A 16,663-nucleotide genomic window follows, 5' to 3' on the forward strand; every position below is an offset into this window, starting at 1 on the left:
GATACAAAATAAGAAAGTAAAGGGTAGGTATTTTAGGGCTGACTTAATGAAGGATTAATGAATATAAGGCACACCTTTAGTGGTTGTGAATTGAAACTGAAAAAGTTTTTTTTTCAAGTATTAAAACTCCCTAAATATCATTTGCAGCATGCAAGACAATAATATCAAGCCAAAATTGAGATATACATTTGTGAGAAGTTTATAGGTAACTTTGTCAGCTCTTTTTGATGATAAACATTAGATAATGCCAAATTTGGTTGAATAATTCTTAAAATCTCATAAATTCTTAATATTGTAATCTCCATCAGACATACTCTGCTTACTTCATTTACTTTGATATTTTATATTCATCAATTTAATCAAAATCAATCATATTATGTCCTTTTTAACCTTTTTTTAATTTACTTTACATTATGTTTGAAAATTACATTGTAATTGCTCTGCTCATTTTGGGCGCCGTAATTGGCATATAAATATTTGTTGTTTGTTGTTGTTGTTGCATATAAACTTGCCCAATGCCACAAGTCAAATTCCTTTTACAAAATTGTAAAACGTGAACAGAAGCTTGACTATAATTATGAGATTATTTTCAAGAAGTAAATTTTGTGAAAATAAAATCAAGTTTTCCCGTATTTTACTTATAAATGGACTTATATACCAGTTACCATTACATTCACATTGTGGTTAAAGTTTTTAAAGTTTTGATAACTTTCTCAGAATATTCTTGATTTCTTCCAAACTTGGAAAGAAGCTTGTTTATGATCATTAGATAATATCCAGAAGTAAAATTTGTAAAAAAAAAAAGAAATCCGTTTTCGTATATTCCTTCTAAATGGACTTGGTTTTTTCCCAGTTAACATTACATACACTCTGCGTTTAAAGTTTTTTTTAAACATTTATTAGATTTCATAAACCATCCTGGATTTTAACCAAATTTGAACAGAAGCTTCTTACAGCTGTAGTCAAAAGATTTGATATTGTCCCCCCATTTTTGTTGAGCCTGCGACTAACAGCTGAAGTAGGCAAGGTATTGGGTTCTGCGAAACCCTTACAATTTTAAATCTGAATACATCGGTAACCTATCTCCAGCTAGGGGTTGAATTGAAGGTCACATGAATACGTATTCAATGAGGTCCAATTATTCACTTGCAAGTGCAAAAATCACCAACCATGTTTCTCTGCTTATTTTAGTAAAATAGAACCAGATTGGCTGCTAAAAGTGAATTATAATTTCACTATATAAACACAAAAATCATATTTAATTTATTTTATATCTCGTAGCTAATGCTCTTATAACAAAAAAGATACATTTTAGGCTGATCACTTTTTAAGAGTACTCACTGATCTTCTTTAGCTAGAATTACCATAACTTTTGATCAGCTTACCATATTACAACATTGTTTTAACAGTTAGTAAATAGGTGTAAAAAATCATTTTAAAATTAGTAGTTACTGGCAATAACTTGGCCGTTTTAGGAAATACTTGACGTATTTACTAAGTACATCGGGGTTTACATGTAATTCCTAAATTTTAGTAATTACATGTCATTCCTAATTTCACCTTTTTACTGTAACATATATAAAAAATAGTATTGGATCTAATGCAGTGCCCTGAGGAACATCTGATGTAACAGGTATGTTGTTAGAGGAATGGTTTTGTAGAATGACTGTCTGTGTACGATTTGAAAATAAAGATTTTATCCAGTTTTTGCTGTTCTGATTCACCAAGAATTTCAGTTTATATAGTAAACGGTTGAACGGAACTTAGTCAAAAGCTTTTGCGAAATCCATGATGATTAGATCGGTTTGTATGTTTTTTTCGTTATTTGATGACATCTGATGAATTCGTGATATTATCTGGGAGTTGCAAGATCCATTTGCCATTAAGCCGTGTTGCAAGTCATATAGTATGTTGTTGATCCAATGTGTTTTATGATGTTGCTTGTAATTGTATGCACTAATAATTTGCATGAAATACATGTTGATGAAATTGGTCGATAGTTACCCGAGATCACCCCCGGTTTTTGGTGTGGTTCGTGCTGCTTCATCATTAGTTTTCTATGTTGCGTCTTGATCACTTTTATTTGTCTGTTAGTCTTTTTATTTTTTAGCCATGACGTTGTCAGTTTATATTCCATCTATGAGTTTGACTATTGCTCTGGTATCTTTCGCCCTTCTTTTATACGAACAGTAATTTGATAGAGCAAAACAAATAAAAAATCAGCCAAATACAGACAAGGTTTCAGATCTAGAACACAACATGATATAGATTTCTTTGTTTAAAACATTTTTCAGATATTATTTTGCAATACTCCATACCCATGATACCCCATACCCATGATACCCCATTAATATTTTTGGTTGCTGTTATTGAAGAACTGATATCATTTCTCGTAACAAATGCATTATTTGACATTTTTTTCAAATTAAATTCAATTCCTTAATGTACAGAAAAGCACAAATACATTCGTTTGATGAGGTACTACACATACCATATATGCGCTAATATTTCAAGCATTTTCATTCAGCATTGCAGATACCTTCACCAAATAACGCATTGAAAACTCTTTATAGTACTTCAGCAATATAAAAGTGAATTTTTTTTTGTTAAGATTCTCTGACTTGGAACATTTAACCATGTAACGAATACTGTGTTTTGAAAAAATAGGTTGTTGCAATACGTATTGATTTAACCGTTTTTTTTCAGCATATTCAAATAGTAAGCAAAGAAAGAACGACCGAACAACAATAGATAATTCAAACATACATATACATAACTCATTGAAAGCTATGGTTAATATATTACATCATCATATGCGTTATGATGCAAACGTAAACAATCACAAAGAATGGTGACCAAAGTAAAGTTTTATATTAATATTTAACAATCTCACGTTTATATTTTTTCTACAGAAGTAGTTGATAATATGGAGGCGGCTTCAAGAATGACTTTGTGTGGTATATGCAAACAAAAGCGTGTGTGTTGTGCTGCAGTTGTATGGTGTACCGAATGTCATAATGGCCTGTGTTCCGAATGCAAAAACAACCATGATGTTTCCATGACAAATCATTCAATTATCACTGTAGAGGCTTATTTGAATTTACCTCCCTTTATTAAATCTTTACCACTAGTTTGCAAGGAACATAATAAAAAGCTGGAGAAGTATTGCTGTGATCATATCACTCCATTATGCTTACTATGCAATGATAAGTATCATGGATGTTGCGCCGCTGCAGTAGTAGATCTTGATAGTATGATTCCTAATATAAAATCGTCACCTGCGATAGAAAATATCGGAATAAAACTGAAAGAAATAGTAGGAATCTTACAAAAACTTAAGCTTGATCGCTCCGAAAACCTTCTGAAGTTAGGAGAGGACAAAAAAAAAATTAAATATGAAATTGAATTATTCAGAAAGAATATCAATGACGAAATTGATAAGTACATGTTGGATGTTGATTTAGCCGTAGAAAAGACAAAAAAAGAAATTGATCAATTACTTGGAAACATTGTGAAAAGAGAAAATCAAATTTTAGAATTAAGCGAAGGTATAACTGAGATCAAATGTTATGCAACACATCTTCAGATATTTTTAGGCACCAAAAAATTAGAAAAAACAATAGACAGTACGGAAAACTTTGTTTATTCAATAATCAACAGTAATAGCTTAGATGAAATAAGCATACAATTCGACAACGAATTAAGTCTGACAATCCCTAAAATTGACTTCAATAAATATATTACAGTATCGACAACTAGACAACCAACGTTAAAAGAATTCATGCCACCTAATCTAAAACAGGTACAGGCACCGATTCTGAACGACACCAAAGTGACATTAAATCACCAGTTCAAAATTAAAAAAGAATCTAAAAACCTAGCTATAAGTGGACTGTGTGTTATGAACCACAACGATATTGTGTTTGCAGACTCAAATAGTGACCGGCTCATAATTCATGATAAAAATGGATCGTTCAAGTTTGACTTTTGTACAGAACAAGAAAATTCGTTTGACATTACACCATTAGATAATGTAACTGTTGCTGTCACATCAGGAGACGACGAAATTTACATAGTTGATTTGTATGACAAAAAAGTATCGAAGACATTGAAAACAAAAGACACTTGCTATGGAGTCAAGTATTCTGACGGTGCTATGATATTTACTGTTAAAGAAAAAGGGATAAGAAAGATAAGTATGAGTGACTTCAAATCAAAATACATATATAAAAACAACATATCATGGGGATCCTACATTACAACTTTTGGGGGTAATGTTTGCTTTACCAACCGTGAATTGCATACAGTAACCCTCATCGATTCAGCGCAGAATATCATCTGGACTTTTTCCGACAAAAATGTACTACAGCAACCGTACGGTGTTACCAGCGATAGCCACGGTAACTTTTATGTAGCGGGTTATCGATCCAACAATGTAGTTAAAATATCTCACGATGGGAAAGGTGGAGTAGAAGTAATAAACCATGGCTCAAACATAGATTGTCATCTCAGGGCAATTTCATATGTTAAACAAACCAAACAGTTGATGGTGAGCAGTGAGGAAGGCACAGTCTTTGTATACGATATTAGGTAGCAGTAAAGAAATTATATATGTATTACATATATCTCCAAGAGAAGTTGTAGAAATTAATTAATCTATATTGTTTCATTTTAGTGTTTTTATAGTCTTCGAATTATGCTAGAGATAATCATAAACCCGTTTAAACTTCTTATTTAATTTATCATAGGACATGTAGAAAAATCAATCCTTTCGGAACACAACTTAACTAAAGTACCTTTATTCATACTGGTTTATGCCCTGGTTTTTAAAGATTGCTTAGTATAGCTACTTAATATGTAAAATGTCTCAAAAGAAGTTGTAGAAATGTATTGAATTCTTTGGGTTTTTTTTTGTTTCGTTTCGTTTATACTTTAACCAATTTTTATCTTAATCTTCTAATGACTATAATTTGTTTAAGTAGCAGACATTTTTTCTATGGTTTTTAAAAATTGCTTAGTATGATCATTACATATGTATTATGTCACAAAAATGAGATGTAAAAATATATTTTATTTTACTTATGTTTCGTTTCTATTAGATTTTCATTTTTTACTTAGTATAAAGTATAAAGTACAAGTAGCAAAAATTGTATTGTACTGTTTTAAAGTTAGCTTAGTAGTATAGGTACAAAGATTACATCACTGCAACAAGTGTATTATAATACTTTCCCACTCGAGACAGTTGAATTTTAATATTTATAAAGCGCGAGGTTTCACTGTAAAAATTGGGGAAAACGTTCTTATACCGGTAATATGTTATAGTGGTGGAATATGTTTCTCTAGTGATTTTTTTTCCTTTCTTTTCAAAGATCTACAGAAAGTTGTGATCTTTAAATGCGACGTCATCCGGAATGATCTTCTTTTTTTATAACGTCACAATCGGCAATCACGAAGAAATCAAAAATATTTAACGTTGTAATTAAAATTCAACCAATGATTTGTTTGGAACAGATATGTAACTATATTTATAGCTACTATTTGTAGAAATTTAATAATGACGTTAAATTTTCATGATTTTCTTAGTTTGATATCGTTTAAATTCTCTCAGACAATGTAATTTTTTTTTAACAAAGATTTATTTGATCATTTGCAAAAACCTGAAGCTTTATTCTGTAAAACCCCCAAGAAATGCTATGTGGCCAACAGTTATGCTCTGTATATTTACTATTCAGGCTAAGCATCTTATGCATAAACTTGTTGTTTAAGTTGTAATCGTTTCTCGTAAATCTGTAAAAATAGGCTTATATATAATGTTTATAGAATGTATCTTTTATTATTGTATTGTATGATTGTATGCATAAAGTAAACAAACTATCTATATTGGCTTGAATTGATTTGAATGCATGTTCATGGCAATCTGAACGTTACCGTGAAGTCATTCGGTATTTGGTACATAACAACTTCATGTCATTACAGGTAGTCATGTACTCACGTAGTTTTATAAGTGATTAAAAAGGTGTCAACAGTTGATGTAACAGTAAATTTAGCTTTAAGGTGACCGTCAATGTGTTAATAGTTCACATAGTAGTCCGATATCATAGGTCCAGTTCAATCAAATTAGTCATGCATATGATGAATATTATAAAATGGAAATAAAAGGAAAAAAGAAAAAGATAAATAAGAGGCAAACTTGTCTACGTAATGTATTGCTCTTTCTGAATATGCATGGAATATTTGACACTGTAAAATCAGTGTCACCACGGATTCTATTGCCAAAACACAGAACGAGCATAACTATGTGGCAGATGTCCGACAGACAGAGGTATGAATACGGTCATGTCAAATTTTGGAGATGTATCTTGTAGGCCTTCTACTACCTTCCAGTGGTGAGCAGGGGACATCACTTATATACATGTTTTTTACCACAATTTTTATGATCACAAATATTTTTACGTTTTAATTTTATATGTATAGAGTTCCACAAGTACCTGATAAAGGTCATGACATTGTTTTTTTTTGTCATGATTGTACAGTCACCATATTATTCATTATTATTTTTTGTTTCGGTATGGTTTGCTCAACAAACGTTCCACTATATTTGTTATTATGTCATAGTTGTACATACACACAACTATTTATTGACTTTGTATCATTTTGGTTTAGATAATTAACTTTTCACAGTATCCTGTCATAATTGTACAGTCACACAACTATTTATTGACTTTTCCTCATTTTCGGTTTGGATTATTAAGTTTTCTCAGTATCCTGTCATGATTGTACAGTCTTAAAACTAATTATTAATATTTTTATCAGAGACACAGTTACTTGCATAACATGAACATCTTTTTACATAAAAAAGGCCGTTAGTTTTCTCGTTTGAATTGTTTTACATTGTCTTATCGGGGCCTTTTATAGCTGACTATGCGGTATGGGCTTTGCTCATTGTTAAATGCCGTACGTTAACCTATAGTTGTTAATGTTTGTGTCATTTTGGTTTTTTGTGGATAGTTGTCTCATTGGCAATCATACCACATCTTCTTTTTATATCTTATCTAACACAATTGGAATCATTTACTGACTTAAGATATCTTACATCAAGAACTTTTGTTCAAAATGTCAAATTTGCAAAAGTCACTAAATTGGGACATTTACATTTTCAAACAGACTCTTTTTTTATGTTTGTAAATTCATTTCAATATAGTAATTGATCTAAACGTCAATGATTACCTTATACATAAGTGTATAATGTAGCATATATCCCCCAAAAACTGATATTAATAATCATCATAGATTTCTGCCATAATGAAATATGCACGGTATAAAAAAAACAAAGTAACCATGAATAATAAAGTCTAGAAACATACATTTCACTGATACATTTGTTTTATTCTATTGATTTTTTTATTTAACTTGTATTGAAATCACCTTGACAACGTATTTTATAACAGATATTTATTGTAGTAATCGCATTAGGTCTTAAATCAAATACAACTACAGCTGGTGTCACTGGTACAACTACGATGGAAACCGCCACAACAAGTATGTTTTAAATTTTTCTGGCCGATTAGTCTTCCGTCAGCATTTGTAATCACGTCATCCTTCTCCCAAAAAAAGTATTACTAGGTGTTCTCTGTAGTTGTTGGAAATTTTCAATATTCTTAAGTTGTCAAATCATCTAAATAACTGAATACATTCTAGATTGTATACGTGAAAACTTAATACTTCCCCTTTAATTAGAAAACTATTTACGCCACTTTTCTTTTGATAGCAGTTAATTTAGAAATTGAAATTTTCTCATCACTTGGCGTCCGTCGTCCGTCGTCTGTAGATCGTCGTCGTTGCAAACTTTTACAAAAATCTTCTCCTCTGAAACAACTGGGCTAAATTTAACCAAACATGATCAAAATTAATATTAGGGTATCTAGTTAAAAAAGTTTTGTCCGGTGACCCGGCCAACCAACAACGATGGCCGCCATGGAATAGAAATAGAACAAAGGAGTAAAATGCTGTTTTTGGCTTATAACTAAAAAATCAAAGCATTTGGAACATATCTGCCAGGTGTTGAAATTGTTTATCAGGTCAAGATCCATCTGCTCTTAAATTTTCAGATGAATTTAAAAACTGGTTGTGAGTTTTGCCCCTGAATTGGTAATTATTAGGAAATTTTGCCGTTTTTTGTTATTATCTTGAATATTATTATAGATAGAGATAAACTGTAAATAGCAATAATTTACAGCAAAGTAAGACCAAAAAATAAGTCAATTTTTAACAATTTTCATAAAATTGGTAAATCTTTACTAAATGAACCAATCATTATAGATAGAGATAATTGTAAGCAGCAAGAATGTTCAGTGAATCAAGATCTACAAACACATTACCATCACCAAAACACAATTTTGTCATGAAATCATCTGTGTCCCTTGTTAAATACTCACATAGACCAAGGTGAGCGACACAGGCTCTTTAGAGCCTCTAGTTTTTTTATAGAAATTTCTTTATGCGTTTATAATTATATAAATTGATTAAGAAAAATTGACTATGGTTGAAACCTTGAAATACACATGTTTGGCTTTGTAACTGTGAAATAATATAATATTTTAAATATACCTTGTTTGAAATAAACTCGAAATAAACTCTTCTTAATATATTTTCTTACAATCCGCTGAAACCTATATTTAACTTTAGCTACCACCTTAACTTAGTAATGAGTTACTGACATAAACATTTGAACATTGTTATAATTAGACACCAGTGTACACATAGGCATCTAACGACGGATGGTAATTCGATAAAAATCCTCAACAAAATCCATCGTTATGTAATTCATTGTCTTGTACTAGTCAGTTGGACAACCGAATGTTCCTTTTTGGCCAAAATGTAATTCGGCGGCGCTCAGTAGTCTAACTTGTAAAATGGACAATTTTCATCCTCGTTTGATAAATGCTTGTGTTGATATGAGATGGACTACATGTTCCTTTATTGCTATTTCAGCTCCGGCTGTTGGGGGTAGTTATGCCTGATGCGGCAGTTATAACAACTGTTGCAGGTGTTACCACTGCACCAGCATCAACTTCTCCAGCTACCACCGCCCCTCTAACCACTGCTCCACTTACCACTATAGCTAATGGTAATGGTGGTGGTGGTGAATGAGTGGCTAACCTAGATGTGAAAAAAATAAATTATTGTGTTTCAAAACTTTATTTTCTTTTAAACTATAACATGTGTAAAGAAGTATGAATTTGTTTAATATTTGACTTGGTTTATCTGCAAGAGATGCAGGTACACTGATCAGGACAGCGCAATACATACATAAATTATATGAAAGTAAATTACGATATGTTAACCATAGAATAACAACAAATACCTAAAAACAAAGCGTTTCTCAACGTACAAATCTGGACAAACATGTGCCTTCCAACCATATGTAGCATACAATAAGAAATAAATATTGAGGTGTTTAGTGCCCATTATCATTTTAAATTATCATTCGAATTCGTGTAATCACAGTTCTGTACCTAGTGTCTTTTTGTTGTTGGGATTTACAGATACCCAGTCACGTCCACTTGTACTTTTGTAAATCTGATGAGTAAAGTCTTTTTTAACTAATTTTTATAGTTCGTTCTGATGTTGTACTAATATAGCAGTGTCCCATTTTAGGGAGGGTTGAGATTCCGCTAAACTGTTTTACACCGCCACATTATGTATGTATGTATGTATGTGCCTGTCCCAAGTCAGGAGCCTGCAATTCGTTTGTGGTTGTCGTTTGTCTATATGTTACATACATTTATTAGTTTTTCGTTAATTTTTGTGGCATTTTTTTTATCATGTGGATAGTTGTCTCATTGGCAATAATACTACATCTTCTTTTTTATATTTGATCTTAAATGTCAGATATTATTATAGCATATATGAACTGCACTTTTAATGAATACTTTCATGTCCACAGTTTTGTGAACATTTTATTTGTGCTATAATGTCAGTCATTTTGTAAAATGTATTTTATTTTCTTTTTTTAAATGCCATAAAAAAAATAGTAACTACATGGAATACACGAAATTAAAACCATCAATAAGTTTACTTTGATGTTTTCATATTTGGTAACTAATTTAGACAAACTTTTAAGCGTTTGGGAAACAAAGGATTAACCAATTTGTGCAGGAACCTTTTTTTATGCTTCTAAGGGATTCAATGTAAAAAACATATGTCTTAAAAACCCTTACTCCGATAATATTCAAAATGGCGGACATTGAAATATCATTGTTTTGTTTTGATATTCAGTTTCTTTTAAAATGTGAAGAAACTATTTGTTTCTGTGGTGGTCATTAAATTTTTTGATTTAAGTTATCCTTTAAACCACTATTCATATTCTGTAGTTGATATGTAAATACAAAGATAACACTTCCAGTAAAAAAACAACCAATACGGCGTAAATTTCAAACATGAGTCCTCAATCGATATCTTCAATGTAGAGTTTTAGATGGATTGATTAAAATAAAATGAAATAACTTAAGTGCTAAAACATTTTAAAAATTACCACTATTTGGCCAAAAAACATGTTAATTCGAAGTCACCACCATATGCACACGACGCATGGCTCGGGAGACTTTATTTTCCAGATTAACAACAACCGCGGCAACCTTTCTTACATCAGCAGTGTGCAAGCTTCTGACCAAATGATGAGGCCTCAGAAAGGGTTTTAAAAGTGCTCCTTCATTAGCGCCTGGACTCGGAAGCATAAGAGCCAATTTCAAGCCAGTCCCCTTAACATCTGTGTTAGTATATTGTACGTTTTGCATGCTGGAAAAGACTAGACTAAGTTGAGAGAATAGCCTCAATTAGCTTTTCCTTTTGCGTAAATAGTTATTTTTTGCTTTGGTAACCAAGCTAACCCCATCTGATAAGTTTGTGAGATCTTACAGTAAACACCGGTGATTTAGACGGATCAATTATCATTCTTTTTGTTAAAGTCACATCTTCAAATGCCATCTATGTCTCCCACGCAGTCTTGTTTCCCCCTTTGCAACCAAACAGAGAACTGTATCACAACCGGTAAATACATGGATCACAATATGTGTGTGTGATCACTCATCGTTAGTGCATTTGAAAGGTCATTGATAGATATTTATCCAAAGCTTTCCCCCTTCCTAAACACAATCCATAGTTCGTCTACTCCTCTGTCACGGAATAACGAAACAGCAATGACAGCAACATCAGTATCGACTGTTCGAGTCATGACTAAGTTAAGTCTGTATATCATTGCATCAGACACATGTATCTTGATAAGCCTCTTCGTGTTAACATAGGGCTAAGCTTGAAACACCAGCATGTTGTGGATAACACAGAACATCCTGAGCATTTGTTGCTAAAACTAGATTTTCCTCAAAATCTATTGAGCAAGCTCAGATTCAAGGTCTTTCATAAGGAGTATACTGAAAGAGTATTATATCCTTACATTAAAAAAAGATTGAAACTGTTAAAAGAGTGGATGAAGTCTTAGATACGTATTGTAGTTGTAGCAACACATGTTCAGGATATTCTATCTCAACTACCACGTGATGTATTTCAAATTAAGTACCATATTCACATTAAAAGACTGACACAAGAATCATGGTGCATGTGTCTGATGCATTGAAACACCAACTTAAACGAGTCATTGATTCGAACAGTACTTACTGTTGATGCTGTCATTACTGTTTCGCTATTCCGTGACATAGGGGTATTGGCTTGCATTTAGAAGTGGGAAAAGCGTTAGATATATATATCTATTCATGACCTTTCGAATGCATGTTTACTTGAAAGGGAACTTCTTTGTTGACATGGATGGCGTTTGAAGATATGATTTTTTATTATTTAGAATGATGATTGATCAGCCAACATCACCAGATATGGATTTGATAATGTCATTGATAAAATGAACAAATTGAACAAACTAATCAGATGGGGTTTATGAAGCAAGAAAACATGTTTTGGGAAAAGGAAAGACGTATTGATGCTATTTGAACGACTCGGTCTAGTGTTTATTTCAGCTTGCTAAACGTGCAATATACCATGGCGGGTGTGGATGAGTAACAAGCTTGGATTTTTTTCCTATGCTAACTAGTCCATACGGTTATGAGGCTATTTGAATGACTCGGTCTAGTTTTCTTCAGTATTTCAAACGTGCAATATACCATGGCGGGTGTGGATGAGTAACAAGCTTGGAATTTGTTCCTATGCATGCTTACTAGTTTATACGCTTATGAATGGCGAAGGGAAACATATGATACATTTGAAACCTTTTGCACAACTATTTGTGATGCCTCTTCAACCTATCAGAAGCTTTTACATAATTTATGTAAAAAACAATACCACAGTCTTTGTAAATGAGGAAAATTAGCTCTCCGATAGTGAATAAACATGTATTTGCGGCCATAAATCAGTAATTTGAAAGATGTGTTAGTACTTTAAAATTGTTTGTTTTATTTTAAACAATTTATCCAAAACTGGCATATTGGTTTTATTTACCGGAAGTGTTAACTTTGTATCTAAATATTAACTATATAATAGAATAAGTGGTTTAGAGGATAACTTAAAAACAAAATTTAATGAGCAGCACAAAAAAAACCACATTTTCTTTACATTTTGAAAAAAAGTTGAATATCAAAATGAAATAAGGACATTTCTATGTCCGCCATTTTGAATATTACCGGAAGTAAGGGTTTGAAAAGACATATGTCTTATTCATTGTATCCATTGTCAGCATCACGGAAAGGTTCCTGCACAAATTAATGAAAGTCAAAACACATTTCAATATTATTATAGCAGCATGATAAAAACACCTTTTTACACATAAGCAATTGATACAGGGCTGATTTAAGTATGATGTCCGCCATTTTGTATTTTACCATAAGTGATACATTTTTTTCAATTGCATCCCTATCTGAAATAAAAAAAAAAAGTAATAGTTGAGGAAGGTCAATGCCAAATTTCATGCTTGTAGCAGGATGTGCACAGTTTTTCACAAAGCTGTCGTACTACAAACTCCGAGGAAAACTGTAAACGGAAAGTCCCTAAGCAAGTGACAAATATCAAAAGTCATACACATCAAATCTAGACAAATGGATAACAGCTGTCATAGTACTTACTTGTTACAGGCATTTCTTTAATATGTAGAAAATTGTGGATAAAACCATTGTGGCTTTAAAGCTGGCCTTCCAACCGCTCACCTGTACGACAGTCGCAAAATATTACATTATATTGACAATGATGTGTGAACAAAATAAACAGACATAAAAGGTAACAATGTTAAAAATAGAAGCACAGCAGTCAACATTTTGATGTAATCCTAATAAAGATAAGATTAACAAGTACACTCTTAGTACATATGGATAATAAATGGTAGCAAAATAAACGCATATATCAATATAATTATTTGATACAGGTGTTTTGATATACACATTTTTTTCTTTCAAAATTTACCATTACAATGTGAATAGCAATCTATGGATATTTACAATTAGGCTACAAGTTCTGAAATATGACATAATTGTTACAACCTCAACGTGAACATATTCAGCTAGGATCTATGAATTGAAGCTCACAGTTTTGAAAATGACTCTAGAGTGAAACTAATTCAGGGGAAAATATACTATATTTGTTATTCATTTTTCATTCTTTTGAAACACACTGAAAAACGACCAAAATACTCAGAAATTAGAAATCTCGAAAACCTAACCTGTAGGAATGCGGCTTATTTAGTTTGTAAATTTATAAATCCCTGCACAACGCATGTCCTTGGAATAACTTTGATTAAGTTCGCTCAAAACTTATAATCAACTTTAGAAAAGAAGCAACTGTATTAACCTTTAGCAAACTGTTGGTTTACATACATGATAATTGTACTATTAAACAACTATTTACCTTACAGCTTATACAAGGATCAGAAAAAAGGCTGAACTCTTATAATTGCTTAAAGGTGAGTTATAAGGTCAATAGGAAATTATTTTTTATGGGTTTTCATCAAAATGTACAAGATTTATTTAGCTAATTGAGTATCCGCAGGCTCTCCTTCCTTATCACAAAATATATAAAGTTTAAAACGGACATTTTCTTCGACAGGACACAATCAGCGATCTCGAAGGTAAATGAAATGTAGTTTTGCATGTGGCAATTTAACATTTAACTAATAGAACTATCAATTAGAACAAGCAAGACAAGACCTTTCTGAGTTCAAGAAATTATTTAAATAGTTTTCAATACGGAAACAACATACCACATACAAATAAAATTTGATAAGATACGATTTTTTCTAATTATTTGAACACGAAAACTGTTATTAGAGAGCTGTGGTGTATTGGTTAGTGCATCGGACTACTAACACAAAGGTTCCTGGTTCGATTCCCGTTCGGGATGAAAATTTCAGGAACTCAATTTTCGGCTCTCCCTTGACACCATTTGTCATTCTGTTCTTAAGGAAATGATGATAGTCCGTCGGAAGGGGTCGATTAATGGCTGACCCGTGTTAAGAGAGAGCCATATCTCTTGCACGTTAAAGACACCCTTGTAGATTTCGAAAAAGAGTAGGCTAATGCCGCTACAAGGCAGCACTCGCATCCGCAAATTCGAAAGGGATTAATATAAGTTGCAAAACTTGTTTCCCAATCCACTATAAATAAATATGTTTAACCTTAACTGTTATTTTATTATCCCTGAATCTAAGATACTTACCAAATAACTGGCTATAGCTATAGATTTATATTTGACCAACAAAACCGTGTGCGTCCTTCAACTGGCCCCTGAACAAATATGTCAACTAGTTCAGTGATAATGGACGTCATACTAAACTCCAAATTATACACTAGAAACTAAAATTGAAAATCATACAAGACTAACAAAGGCCAGAAATTTCTGACTTGGGACAGGTGCAAAAATACGGCGTTGCTAAATGTGTGGGTTTTTTTAAGATCTCAACCCTCCTCCTATACCCTTAGCCAATGGAGAAAAAAGAAACGCACAAAAATATGCTCAGTAAAACTCAATTCAAGAGAAGTCCGAGTCCGATGTCAGGAGAGGTAACAAAAGAAAATAAAAAATCATATATTTTTTTGAATGTTTGAATTTGTATTTTAACGTAAAAAATCCTTTTTAATAAGATTTTTGTTAATAGATGGTGTATTTGAAATTGACTATCATTTCCATAACGGGGTTCATTGGAATGATGCATTGTCCAGCTCATGTTAGCTGTCAGATATTTCCAACACCACCTGGAATAGGACCACCCAATATCTTCTCATCGGATAACGGACTCAGACTGTTTCCTAGGACTGTAGTCGAACCGGTTCCTGCTCTGGATAGACGTTCTGATGAAAGACGGACAATTATACTTATTGAAGACAGCACATTACAAAACGGGGATGAATTTGACAGTGGATTCGATGGCGGATTGCAAAACGTGGGTGGATTTGGTGGAGGGTTTGGATCAATATTGGTTCTAGTGTTTTTACCTTTCTTACGTTAGTATGATAAAAAAAATAATTACTACTAACTTATTGCTTCTTTCAAATTTTAGTTAATAACAACTGTAATCGTGGTAAAACAAATTCCTCAATTCAACGTACGCATGTATGTATGTTCTTAATAAGCCTTTATTTATTTGTATGCTCCCCCTATATTTTTTATATTGTTATTTTTTATGTCAAGTGTTTTGCTAGTACCTGATTAAGGTCATTAAATTCTCCGTTGTACTTTTGTCATGATTTTATAGTCACAATATCATTCCTTTTGTAGAGTATTTGTGTATTCGAAATGACTTGATCAACAAACGTTCCACTATATATCGGGTATTATGTCATGGTTGTACAGACACATAACCATTTATTGATTTTTTATCATTTTAGTTTTGATCAACAACTTTTCCCTGTATTCTGTCATGATTGAACCGTCCCAAAACTATTGATTGATTTTTGATTTTTTTGTTTTCGAGCCTCAAAATGTCCACTGAACTCTATTGACGTTATACAGTAACTCTAAAATTAATCAACTTTTTAACAATTTGGTTTCGAGCATCAAATTGACCACTGCATTATATTACACTATTATTAATTGACTTTCAAAACCGTGTAGATAATACTTGAACGTAATTACACTACCAACATTTGTTGTTTCTGTTAATCTAATGTGGATACAAATTAAAGAAAAAGTATAAAGGTTGCTAATATAGACATCTGTACACCAAACAACAAATAAAGTTATCCACTTTATATCAAAGAACGCAGGGATGAATTTACAACAAACTGAAATTTAACGTGTTCATAATAATATATAGACCAAAAACATCAGTATTTCGTGTGTATTATAGAATTGGGTGCCATCTAATTAAGCACCGACGTGACCTCCGAATACTGTCCAGGGTTATATAAGGTAATATAAACATGCGTATATTTATATATGAATTTTCCGTGGCCATTAGTATCCGAATGTTCATTCATTCCCATTGTAATATGATGTCATCTGATATCTTCGTGTTATGTTCTTTTACGACTGAAGAACTTATTAGGTGAATTTCATGTATGTTTGATGGCGATAGACATGAGGCAATTGCAAGGAACCGTTTACGTTCTGAAACACAGTTACTAGACCGATATTACTATTTCATTTAACAATATTGGTTTAGAATACAGACTTA

At 32.2% G+C, this 16,663-nt stretch overlaps 1 protein-coding gene across 1 annotated transcript; it reads left to right on the forward strand.

The window, feature by feature from the left end:
* Positions 1–2,926: 2,926 nt before the first annotated feature.
* LOC134692459 (uncharacterized) lies at positions 2,927–9,150 on the forward strand. Its single transcript, XM_063552911.1, has 2 exons — positions 2,927–4,549; positions 8,992–9,150. Exons 1-2 carry the CDS (start codon positions 2,927–2,929, stop codon positions 9,148–9,150), a joined length of 1,782 nt encoding a protein of 593 aa, XP_063408981.1.
* Positions 9,151–16,663: the final 7,513 nt, after the last annotated feature.

Source organism: Mytilus trossulus, chromosome 12 (assembly GCF_036588685.1).
Source record: "Mytilus trossulus isolate FHL-02 chromosome 12, PNRI_Mtr1.1.1.hap1, whole genome shotgun sequence".
In the NCBI taxonomy this organism is placed as follows: domain Eukaryota; kingdom Metazoa; phylum Mollusca; class Bivalvia; order Mytilida; family Mytilidae; genus Mytilus; species Mytilus trossulus.

What these genes read in the sequence shown, in the direction of transcription:
- LOC134692459 (XM_063552911.1), top strand. Translation starts at nt 2,927, where the DNA reads ATGGAGGCGGCTTCAAGAATGACTTTGTGTGGTATATGCAAACAAAAG. An exon ending in AACAAACCAAACAGTTGATG is followed by an intron (nt 4,550 to 8,991) that starts GTGAGCAGTGAG and finishes TTGCTATTTCAG; the next exon opens with CTCCGGCTGTTGGGGGTAGT.